Source organism: Osmerus eperlanus, chromosome 20 (assembly GCF_963692335.1).
Source record: "Osmerus eperlanus chromosome 20, fOsmEpe2.1, whole genome shotgun sequence".
NCBI lineage: Eukaryota > Metazoa > Chordata > Actinopteri > Osmeriformes > Osmeridae > Osmerus > Osmerus eperlanus.
The window spans coordinates 6096360-6109111 of record NC_085037.1 but is presented as its reverse complement, the minus strand read 5'-3'; the positions used below and the strand labels follow the sequence as shown (position 1 = coordinate 6109111).

Here is a 12752-nt window from a genome sequence, read left to right as displayed (position 1 = left end):
GGAAAGGCAGACTTTCTCAGGCAGAAATTCTCGGAGAAAGTCACTGGCATGTAAGAAAAAAGATGTAATAAAACAACCGATGTTAAGAACAAACTAAGTGTATTTAAAATACTAACAGTAGAATCAGGGCTGTGTGAGCTAGCGCAAACACCATACAACATGTTGTGAAAGACACTTGCAACTACATAATTAACTGTTCAAATGGTCAAATTACCCAAATTACCTCTATGTTTTGACAATGGAACATGAGAGTTGCATTTGTAATTCATGCCTCTTTTACAATACTTAAAATGTCACCCCGACTCAACAGTCATAAACAATCCGTTGCTCGAGGGAGCCGCTGACATACAACATGTGACAAGACTCCTACGAATCGTGCTTCCAGGCACTAGCACTGCAGTCACGGTACAGTATGGAAGTTCATGGACACAGAACATGTCTGCACAGCCTTCATGAAAAAAACCAGGCTCCGCACGGTGGTGGCAACGGGGTCGTTTGTTGTTAGAGCTCTGCTCTGGGTGTCTGCAGACAGGGCTGTGCTGAAACAACAGAGCGGGGCGGCAGCTCCAATGCCAGCCTGGGCTGGGATTCTGGAGGGAGCTTCCTGCTCCATCTCTCCGGGGGCAGCAACAGCATGAGACTGAGCTAAAGCAAGACAAACAAGGCTGTGGAAGCATGCTCAACCAGGGGAGGAGTGACACATTGGGATGACAGGCAGGAATCCCGCACCGGGTATCTCTCAGTTTGCTGTCGTTCACACTATCCCCTTAGAGGATGAGAGTGTGTCAGAAATGTGCCTGGCCACGGATGAGTGATGTCCCAGGGGGTTATGTGTTAACATTTAGGGTGTTTCACTTCTAAATCTAGTCATTCTGCTGACATGAGAACGCTGGCTGGAACATTCTGAATGATCTATTCTCACTGGAACCTTCTGAAGGTTGTATCTTATTGAATACATGCTCAAGTAACCATTATAGAGAATTGGACTGGCAACCATCCATGCTATGGCACCAGTTAATCTCAACACGGATCTTCTGCACACAATACTGGGTCAGCAGTGGGAGGTAATACTGTGGTGTTTCCTTCATGTGTACAAGCACTAATGCATCAGACTCCGAACCTCAAACCTATAAAACAACATTTTGCCGTCCTGAACTTTGGGTGTTCAGTCTAATAAAAAAGTACTCACACTGAAATGTGACTTCAAAGTACTACATATATCTCGAACCGCACCAAGCCGTGAGACAGTTTTATACCTCATGGTCTTTACATGAGTAGCCTGCAGGTGTGTAGTTTCCCTGAACCCGCCATGCCTGCCTGGGTCATTTGTTAAACATGTCACAGGTGGGACATGAGGAAACCTCTCTGTGGCCCTTGAAGCTCTGGAGGGCATGACAGCTTCATGCGTCTGGATCAGACCTCTCCCATGAGGCCCTACAAGGTATGTGTTAGATATGTGAAGGTTGATTAAGACATGTCAGCTCATACTGTACTATGGAGACATTACACTCATGGAAAAATACACTGTCAGGTCAACATATATTGATACTTTAAATGTACATTGCAAGATGATCTTGACACATCTGTCAAAGATGTGATGGCTCCATCTGAAACTTCCTGATAATGTAATACAACACTTTCTTTCAGTCTAATTCTAGTAAGTTTATTTATTACTCAAAATTAAAAGGGATTAATAATAGTTTTATATTTATAGTACTCCCTTTATTGTTAAAGCAATCTCAGGGCACTTCTGAAGATGGATACCTGGTCAAAATGGAAACAAATGAACAACTGAATGCCAACCAACAACAAAAATGTCTGTGACTGATTGAACAGATAGTCTGGTGACAGCAATAGCAGTGATGCATAGTAGCTGCAGTAGAAAATGCCTCAACAATCACCGCTATGTCTGAACTTGCCACAATATATGGCAGCTGCATAGCTCAAGGCATCTCCTCTCCCATACATCAAGGAGAGCACAGTAAATTCAGTGAATGTGTTCTGTAATGATATAGATATCAATTTGCTATTAAGTCACATTTTACAGTTATGATTTTTAGTCCAAATACAATTTGTCAAAACTCAAGTTTATCTAGTACTCAATTGAGTCATGATAGACAAATCAAATTCCTGTTGTTTTTTTTTGGCCACAGGGTGATGGAAGAATTTGACCAATTCCATCATGAACTTTAAACAAGCCCTTATGAAATTCTACTCAAAATTGTTATTTCTCAATCAACCTTCGTCACACAAGTCTGGAGGGGTATTACAGGTCTGGAGGGGTATTACAAGTCTGGAGGGGTATCACAGGTCTGGAGGGGTATCACAGGTCTGGAGGGGTATCACAGGTCTGGAGGGGTATCACAAGTCTGGAGGGGTATCACAGGTCTGGAGGGGTATTACAGGTCTGGAGGGGTATTACAGGTCTGGAGGGGTATCACAGGTCTGGAGGGGTATTACATGTCTGGAGGGGTATCACAGGTCTGGAGGGGTATCACAGGTCTGGAGGGGTATTACAAGTCTGGAGGGGTATTACAGGTCTGGAGGGGTATCACAGGTCTGGAGGGGTATCACAGGTCTGGAGGGGTATCAGGGCACAAGATCTCCGTCACTGGATTGTTCGCTTTACATTTATGTTACTTGTATTAGTCTTCTTTTGATCGAAAAGTGACAACGTTTTCAATTGACAAGTTTGTATTGTCATCTAATTCAAAAACTCCAGTCTGCCACCTCCTGGCCGAATAGAGCACGGAAAAGGTGCACAATGCATGATGTCAAAGTGTTCCAACAGAGGGTGGTATAACACAAACCTGATTTATGAAAATGAAAAACATTGTATAGAGAACAATCTTTATTCAAAACAGCATAGTAGACATTTGTACAAATAAAGTAAAAAACATTAAACCAAATAAAAAGGTCAACAAAAGGATATGAAGACAAACATTGGAAATAACAGAAGGCATAGTTCTGAAGTGTTCATCCACTGGCAGATAGTTCAAAAGGATAATGTTGTGGGAAGTCATGGACGACCTTTAGAGCTTCGTTGTACAGCTCAAGATCTGAGGAAAGAGCAAAAAGATGTGAACAGATGCCAACACGATCTGAAATTATTTGGTTAGAGGGGAGGGAAATCTTATATGCTTACCAAATGGAATACCTTTGTCTTCTCTGTACATGGTATATAGAGAGGCCATTATGGTGCCTTTGTTGGATACCATGCCAACCACCTCCACTATTCCACTCAGCTCCTCGTCAAGCTATAGAGACAGACATAATTGCATTTCAACATGACAAATATTTTTTTCAGCTCATGGATGGGCATGCTGAGTGTCACCTACGTACCATTTGCTAGCGTACAATACATCAATAAGGTAGCAGTTAAAATGTCACATTTACAACCAACTACATGGCAAGGTACAGCGCGGTCTACATAAGCACAATATCATTAGTACTCACAGGTTCATTGAGCTCCACGGATGCTGTCTTCCCTTCACCATCCGTAATCGTGAACGACTTTCCAGTCGGATGTACCTGTTATGCATAAGAGCAAAATAAATCAAGCGTTGGAATACAAAGCCATTACGACTTGCAGATCTATGATACCTCAGCTATAACCAATACGTTGACTGGAAATGATTGTCCGTTTCGGAAAAATACAGCCACGGAGCCACGAGTACAGTACACAGACATTACCCATTCCATAATTATTTGGAACGATCGAACTGTTGCCTACGACACATACTAAATGAATTTTCCATCGCAAGTTGCATTACCTTTTCAACGCGCCCAACAAAACAAACCGCCCTGCTAATATATTGCGAAAGCATAGATGTATTAATTCTAGCTTTTGGAGAATCGAAAACAGCTGTCATTTTGAAGTGTGTGATATTCCACTCGTTTTTTCTAATAATGTCAAAGAATGAAGTCAGACGGCGGGAAAGTATCAGAAAACGGAATTTCCGCCGTGTCCGTCACACTTTTATCTCTCCGGAACACAAGCCCTGGAAGTCGTTGATCCAGCTAGTTATTATGTAGTCTTTTGTAAGGTATAACGAATGAAGTATTTTGTTAATAAAAGTATTTGTACAAATTAAAATCAGAAAATTCTAAACCATACCCAACAGAAGGAAATACGACTGATTTTACATGAGAGCGGAACCAATGCAGAATACTCTAGTTTCCCTTCGACAGCGGAAAATGTCAATGAGCTATGACATCAGTTTGCACAAAAAACAACAACACAGTGGCCTATCAAACGGAAGCGAAACTAGTTTCTATTTATCCAATTGATATTAAATGTTGATTTACTTTGCGTCACAACAACGTTAGCACAGATTGGTGAGTTACAATACATAAAATGTCAGTGATTTCAATATTACAATGGAAACCACCAACTAGCTAGTTAGATAAGATAGTTTGCTAGCTTATGCTAGCTACCAAATTTCAGCTAACGACACATTGAGAGTAAGCAGGCGACAAGGTGACTACCCAGATAGCAAGCAACAGCTGTTTCTGTCAAGATCCCACAATTTATTAGTTGACAATGTGTTGGGGTCATCAATCAAGTAGTAAACCAGGAGTTAGCTATCGCTGCGGGAAGAACCAGTCTACCAGTTTGGCTTATAGTTGGTAAACAGATATAGCAGAGTTGAATGTAAACCACTTGCTGATTGCTTTGATTTTACACGATATCTAGAGCTAACATTTGTTTTTTCGTCTTTTATAGCAAGGAGACAGTATGTTCAGTTTTCTGGGACTGCGCAAAGACTCTAAGAAGTCGACATCAGAGAGAGAAACAGACGGATTCGTAATCATAGGTAAAACCTTCAAGCGCTCATTCACTTTGTCTGACACGTTTTTGAACTATATTGAAGGCATACTGGGTGCTTATAGAACTCTGAGAACCACCTCATTCAGCAAGCATTGTCTCTGACCCCTGCCCTGTGCTCTGTAGGATACTGACATAGACTGGATAACTTGCATGTTGGAAGTGGTAACATCTGCTCAAAGTTACATTATTTAATGTTGCAGACAGAACACAACTCATTCATTTCAATAGCTGATATACTTTTGTACTATTGTACTTTTATACTATTGTTTGCCACATACTTCCAGGGCAAGCTAGTCTTACCCGTACAAAGCTAAGATCGAAACAATGAACATTTTGGTAATCGCCCTTCCTCTCCCAGCATAGTGCAGTTCAATTTGCTTGACATCCTGTGGTTTTAACAGCAGTTGCTTCTGGTGATGCTGACACAGATGGTTAGGACTGTGTTGGGGAGAGAGAGAGAGAGAGAGAGAGAGAGAGAGAGAGAGAGAGATGTTTCTCTTGGCAGACAAACCCAGCTCATAGAGCCAGCATTTCTTTCAGAGATCAAGGAGACAGAGCTCACCGACGCTCGATGTAAACCCACAACTCAGATTCTCTGATCAGAATAGGTATGGTCTCACTGTCAGGGCCATGATTGTTGAGGCATCAGGTGGGTAGTGGTTAAAGCATAAACATTCCAATGACTAGACAGCGTCAACAGATTTCATACAGGTCCCTTGTGATCAACGTTGAAAGGAAATAGCATCGCATATTCAAGGTAGCCTTGGAGTCATTGTTTAGTCTGGGTTCTTTTCTATTTAAATTGAATGTTGCATGCTGAAAAGGGGGAATGTTTCTCACTACAAACACAATGTGAATCAGTCTGTTACCAGTGGCAACCAAACGGAGCAGATGTGGAAACAAAGCAGAGCTGGTTGGGCTGGTCCCTCTCTGTCGTCATGGCCGCTCCTGTGAGTAGAGCCAGAGGGTGAGAGGAGGGGGTCTGTCCGCCAAGGGAAAGCCCCAGCAGGGTGGGACTATGGGCAGCCAACTCCCACATGGCAGTGGCCCTCCTACTCATCCACATTTGGTAATTCAGGCAGAAATGCACTCCTTGGTAGAAATCCTGGAGAAAAACAACGTGTTGAGTCCAGCTCTGACACTAGGTGGAGGAGTGGGTCAAAGTGTATAGAGGCTCATTAAGAGTGAAGGATCGTACATTTAGCTGTAAGCTTTTGGCTGTGCTTTAAAATGGTAGTACCATGTGGCACTGCAGTACCAGAAGTTATTAATGTAATACCTTTGCTGGACTCAACTGGTATGATGCACAAGTACAGGTAACCTACATTATGGGATTGTTTCGATTCCAGTCTTATTAAACAGCTTTAATGTGTTAAATGTGAGCTTTACAGTGATTTTTAAATCTCTATTTGTGAGACTACATTGTTGTATGGCATTGATTTATAGCCTTGGTCTGCTTTTACAATCAAGTAGCTTTCTGTCAAATGGAATAGGTGAAGAAGGAATTAGGCTTAGTATTCCTCTCCTCATCACTGTCATAATCAGCCATGTGTCAGACTGTGTGAGTCTTTAGTGCCTCAAAGGCAGGATATGGGTCTGTGTATCTGCAGCTGACGCTCTCCCTTCCTCCCTACCTCCCTCCCTCTCTATTTCTATCTCTCTCTCCCCCACTCTCTCTCGTTCTTCCTTGAGGAGCAGGCCAGGCTGGCTGAAGTCATAAGCAGATGTGCCTCTTCTAGAGGGGAGGGGGAAGGGGGGGGTTCAAGACTCTCACAAGTTCTCAGCTCTCCCATCGTACAATGGCTTCACTTGTGCCTGGGTGTCCCAGTCACACTAAAGTATCTTGAATGCTCCCTCAAGGTTTTTGTGTGACAATTGCAAGTTTGGAGTGCACTGTTTAGGCAATAAAACAATGGTGTGGTGATGTGCTATTTACAAAGCCGTGCCGTAGGTCATGTGGCTGATTATTTGGCCTGGAGAGCGTAAGAGGCTTCCAGCTCTGGTTTGGGAGTGGTACACGCAACTTTCTCCCATCACGGTCCCAGAGGATCAAGGCTAATGACTTCCATGTTGCATCCACAGCTTTGTCAGACAGATCATTCTCCGTATGTGCTTAGCGTGCCGGAGATGGGCTGTATCTGCTGTGCGTCGTTATCAAATGGTGATAACGACGGTGATCTGTGACTTAGGACCTCCCTGAAGAGCAGCCAGCAGCGACAACCCTTACAAGGCATTAGTGGGTCGGTTTCCTAACTCCTTCCTATCAGGCTTGAACTTCATTAGGAAATACCTGCCAACGCTAAACCCATCTGTTTAACAATTCAAACATCAGTAAGTCTTGGTCAAGGTTCACAGAACCGTCTCCGCTGTGTATCTGTGTCCTCCAGGTCCCCAGATCCCTTTACTTTCTCGGACTCTCCTGTGTAAAATAGATCACTGCATGATTCAAGCCAGGCCTTTTCAAACCTCTAACAACTATCCTGACCAGACTCCATCCAATTCACATTTTACTAAAAGAAATGCCTTTGACAGTGTTTATATTGGCCTTCGTCCAATCGACAAAATAGGAAATATTCTGCAAGTGCTGATGCCCAAAAATATGTGGTCTGACTGTGTGAATGCTGTAACAAATTCCCTGTACCATGAAGCAGAAGGTGTATGAAAAGCCCTTTTCCTCCTGGTGGTTTCAGGGACTGGAGAGGATGAACTCCGGCACGCTATTGAACAGATGCCCTCTTTCACTGAGCTCAAAGGCAAGGCCATGCAGAATATGCTGACTGCACTTAAAGGGGAGAATATAGCCCAGGCTTACTTTACATTGCATTATTTATTTGTGCTGCATGCCCTTGTCCTCGGGAAACTTGCTCTGCCTGCTTTGGACTAGGCCCGGGCCCCTGCGTTCTACTGTTTGAGACTGTGCAAAAAATTCACTCACAGATGTTGTGGACATTTTAGGCCTATGCCTAAATCTGGTCAGGAAATTGTGGATAGGTCTATTTTTTGCGAAGGGAAATGACAGCCATACATTGAAGGCACCATCTGCATATTGTCATAGAGGAAGCATGATAACATGTCTCTCCCAGTGGTAATAGATATACCCTAATAAACACCCAAGACAGACCAGATGTGAATTTTTTCTTGAACAGAATAAACTGAAAGCTGAAGTAGGCCGTTCCTCAGGGCGCTGTGGGCCTCCGTTCCCCTCTCTCAAGGAGCTTCTCTTGGAAAGTTGTTTGTGTCGACACACGAAGCTCAGATCAAGGGCAGCCAGTGAGATCAGTGACAATGACTCCACACTGCCGAGTGAGCGCGGCCAGGGTGGGGGGAGAGGAGCAGGAGGAAGGAAGGAGGGATCTGTTGCCTAAGCCCTGGAGGACAGAGAATAGCAGGGAGACAGACTAGCAATCTCTCTCCCACACTCCTTCTGTCTCTCCTCTCACCAACACAGTATGACACTGGGCTTATCAAGAGAGGGATCCAATGAATAGGCTCAGGGATGTGTCACTTAGCACCATGCACTGACACCCAATGCATTATTTAATCAATTGACAATTTGGCCATGTGGTCGGCCCAAACTGGAACTAGAATATCTAGAATATGTTTTTTTTTCCTCTTTTGTTTTCATTATCATTACTGTGGTACAATAATAATGTTCTGGTTTGATAAATGTTCCATTACTGTTGCTTCGATTTCCGCTAAAGAAGAATGGGTGCAGCGGAATGGCAGAGACTATTTATCGGGACAATGTGTATTGCATATGCCCAATTGTCCTAAAAGTGACACGACACAAGTGGAATGAGGATGTGGCCCAGTTTATGTAAACAGCAGTTTGGAATGGTGGGTGCTGGACGAATGGTCAACAGAGGAGTGTGCTGCGGAATTGTGTTAAGTCGTAATGCTTTCTAATCCATTAATGTGCTCAGAAAACCACTTGTTAAGCACAGATAATCTACGCAATTGACCGGGACGTCCTGAGGGAAAAAATACATAGATCCATGTCAGATCCATTTATTTTAGGGTTGGAGCGAGGTTGAAACCTCAGTCGGGCATAGTTCTGTAGCCCATAGTGGGAGAATTTGACCTGGACTTGATCACATCGTTAACGCCTGTCTCGTTTCCTCTCCAGGTGATACGGCTGAGGAGCAATGGCAGAAGACCAAAACCGTAAAGACCAGCCAGCTAGCCACCAATGTCATCGTGGGGCCTTCAAAGGTGATTCTCTCCACACAATAGAGCAGGCCTGCCCGTAACCTCCAGCAGCTTCGAAATCAATCTGAAACCATCCACCCAGAGAACCTCTCTGTGTGGCGGTTGTAACTTAACCGTTCCTAGGAGTCATCTCCCATATGGTGTGCACTGGACAGAACCAGTGGAACAGACGTGTGTGAGCTTAGCAGCCCGGTGCTAAAATGGCTGTCGGTTCTCTCATCTCAGTCCTACTGGGCGGACTTGCACAGTCAGTACCGCTGTGTGTCTGACAGGTGCTGGCTGGCAGGGCCAGACACGAGGGCCAACACATGCCACTGCCATTCACCACGCTGCCTGGAACACTGGACCGGGACATATGGTGCCACAGAAAAGCTCTATTGTTTCGAGGGCTTCTGCTCACTATTTTCAAGGGGTTTTTCTGAGCCTTGGTGCCTCTTGTGTTGGGAATCATGTGAGTTTAATCAAGGACATGGTGGAAAATGGCAGCTATGAGAGAGTGTGTGTTTTTGTGTGTCTGTGTGTTTGTGCAGTGAACTATAAGCTCCATATAGTGTGACATGTCACTGGAGTATGGCACACAGCTGGTAAAATCTAGAGTGTGCCCACAGTGCCCTACCCTCCTATGTACTCACAGTGCAACAGGAAGTGCTGTGATGCAGGAACATACAAAAAATGAATTAAACATAATTACATGCCAAAGCACAACCAAGACACTAATTGCCCATTCCGGATAATGCGTGAAACTTCAACAACCCTATTTCAACATATATGTATATATGGGAAGTAGATGTTGTAAATATGAAACGTGTACGTGTGGTATGATATGCTAGTTTCTGTTTGTGCAGCTGAAACATCAGCAGTTGAATGTGGTAGTCAAACCGTCGGCCTGGCTATGTGTCTATAGGAGTGCTGTCTGGTTGCATTTAGTGGTGCTCTTTAGCTGTTAATGTTAGTGTTGGGGACAGCACCCAAGCGACTTCCTTCCTCAGCTAGGATGTTGCAAAGCTGCACAGGCAACAGTGAAACCTCATCTCAGCTGTGTCACACCCCCAGGTTTCTTTTCCATAGTCCCTTTAAAGTGAAACAGTTCTTTTTTTAATCAACAACCCGCTACCTTTTGTATTTCTTTCGTTCCCCCCCCCCCCCCCCCAAATGTGTCTATTAGCTATCAAAGGCTTATTCTGGATGTCCGAATAATATAGGCCTACTTAAGTGAACACATCCCTATCAGAGATCAGTGTTTCACATTGTTGTTTATTAGCAAGGCCAGTGTGGAAACTTTTGAAGGTCACCAATAAGTGGCGTTCAGGTTGTGACCCAGCTGTGGCCCAGGCCTCTATTTCCCACATCCGTTGAACCAAACTGTAATGGAGGCTAGTAAAGAGAGTGGCAAATGAATCACTTGACACAGCCTTTAAAATGTGATTGGAGGTCAGGATAGCTTTTAATGGCAAACATGGTACCAAATGCAGCGCCTCAAACTGATAGCGCACTTTCTCTCCTCTGCTCCCCAGCCGTTCTGTCCCAGCCCGGTCAGAACCGCTGAGGGGGTCCAGCTCTCTCCCGTCCTCCCTCCTGTGATGTCATCCCCGGGGCCTGCCACCGTAGAGGTGGCTCTGTCCTTCCCGGAGCTCCTGGGAGATGTGCCCTTCACCCTGGCGCCCCACATCCTGGCCATGCAGGCCGGCTTCCCCCTCCTACCTGAGCTGCGCCTGTCCCGGGACATCAACGACAACCTTGCCAACTTCCACTACGACTTCACGCTGGAGAACTCTGTGCTCTGTGACCTGTGATTTTTTTCTTCCATCTGTCGGCGGACGTTGAACTGCGGCCCTGCCAGCCATGCCAGTCCTGCCAGCCCTGGACCGTCCTGGTTCTTGATAATGTTTGGTTTCACAGGGGCTCAGAGACCGCTGACTGTCGTTAGTGATAAACCTGGGTATGGTCCACTTGGAGACCATGTGTTTGTCAGGTGGGATCTCCACAAATCCTGTCTCTAATGCACACACTGTAGGTTCATGTAGTACTGTGGTTATGACGAGAGAGGAGATGTTCAGGAACATTTAGTATCTGCTATTGCTATGACTAAAGCACTTGCTGTGAACTCAGTGCAGTTTCAGGAAGCTGTTACAGCTTGCTAGTCTAATGTCCAATGATAGCTATAGATCATTTATTAAGGAATAGTTCCATAAAGTCATTTGTATGGTTCTACTAGCATGGGAATTGTTGATTTAGTGATTAAAGGTTTGAACCTATATATGTGGGAGATTTCATATGAGCTTAGCTTACCTTTGCCAACCACATTGGAAATGCTGTGAACATTTTTGTGTAGCCAGCATTTCCTACAACATCCAATGTAGCACTTTTAGCCCATCTGTTCCATATCTCTTTCCAAAGATGCTTTCTCATCTACATTTATTGTCTGAAGTTTAATAAGACTTCTGTGGCCTTTAGTCAATCATCCTTACCTTTTGAGTTATGTTCCCTAACACTGTATGGTTATTTCTGCATTGCTATTTGTATACTTATATTGTTCCCCATCATTAATGCAGAAGATTTGACAGTTGACGTGCCCATTGTGTTTTACATGTGAACGATTGTATAATCAGGACAATATCAAACCCATTATGGTTTACACTTTTATGACCACTTATGGAATCAAATATTCTGTGATATTTCACCAAAAGTAAATCAGGTTTACTGTTTTACATGTCAGGAATTTATCCAGACAGAATCTGTGTTTCTGATCAAACACTGTAGATTCAACGATGCTCTTTTTATGTCCTACATCCTCATATTAGGTTGAATGTGAGCATGCTCATAGCTTGTTTATGATTTAGCTATTGCTTAGTGTGTTTTGCTTTGTTTATGGTGTTTATTTGCACGACTGGTTGTGCTGTGCAACTGTTTACTGGTCAATGTTATTTCTCTAATTTATTTTCATTTTTTTGTCAGAGGAGATGTTTGTTTTCAGAGCATGAATCCTTTCTGTGTACTACACACTTATTTATTTAATCATTTCGATTTTGGAGCCTGCAAACAATTTGCACTAGGTTTTGTGTCAGGATGTTACTTGCAACAATATATTATCTGATGCTGTTGTGCCTTTAAATACATATACGGAAAACTGTAAAGCATAACGAAGAATATATGGCACTTTAAAGGTGAACATGTTCATATTCTGTCTGACATTTTGTTTTCCCACTGTGTGAACGCCTTTCACCTTTAGTCACGTGACTTTTGATGTTTATATTTGACCTCTTTAAATTTTTGTCCTTCGATGATCAATCCTTTAACAGTTTGGATGTGGTTTACAATTTATCAAATTTTTATGATTAAAATTATTTCAAATACATATTGTAATTAAATGATTGTGTCTTTGAGTCACTGCTTGCAGCTCATGGACCTGTATGATACCGAAATAAAGTATAATGCCTAATTATATTTAGTAAAGCAGACACGTTTATAATCGTATCCAATCTACTATAATCCTCATTGAAGCCATTGGTGAATGTATAGATACATTGTAACCAATGAATAATTACTCCCATGTATTTTTTGGCCAACCAAGTTTACAGTATAGTGACTTTACTCCGCCCCTATCTGTCAACCAGTGGTGGTTGTGCTGATTCTGAACGTAACGAGTAATCGTAGTACAGGGGGTTGAGACACAGGACGCAAATTCACTAGGCTACTAGTATTGTCGGAACGT

The 12752-nt window shown here is 43.4% G+C and overlaps 2 protein-coding genes across 2 annotated transcripts; one reads left to right on the top strand and one right to left on the bottom strand.

Moving 5' to 3' along the window:
• Nucleotides 1-2833: 2833 nt before the first annotated feature.
• rpa3 (replication protein A3) lies at nt 2834-3967 on the bottom strand. The gene is made up of 4 exons (XM_062487222.1): nt 3774-3967; nt 3457-3531; nt 3146-3257; nt 2834-3059 (listed from the first exon to the last, which is right to left on the bottom strand). The coding sequence occupies exons 1-4, from the start codon at nt 3870-3872 to the stop codon at nt 2977-2979; spliced, it is 369 nt and encodes a 122-aa protein (XP_062343206.1). The 5' UTR covers nt 3873-3967; the 3' UTR covers nt 2834-2976.
• Nucleotides 3968-4186: 219 nt separating this feature from the next.
• Nucleotides 4187-12411, top strand: umad1 (UBAP1-MVB12-associated (UMA) domain containing 1). Its single transcript, XM_062487221.1, has 4 exons — nt 4187-4338; nt 4727-4817; nt 8958-9043; nt 10555-12411. The coding sequence occupies exons 2-4, from the start codon at nt 4739-4741 to the stop codon at nt 10831-10833; spliced, it is 444 nt and encodes a 147-aa protein (XP_062343205.1). The 5' UTR covers nt 4187-4338; nt 4727-4738; the 3' UTR covers nt 10834-12411.
• The last annotated feature ends 341 nt before the right edge of the window (nt 12412-12752 follow it).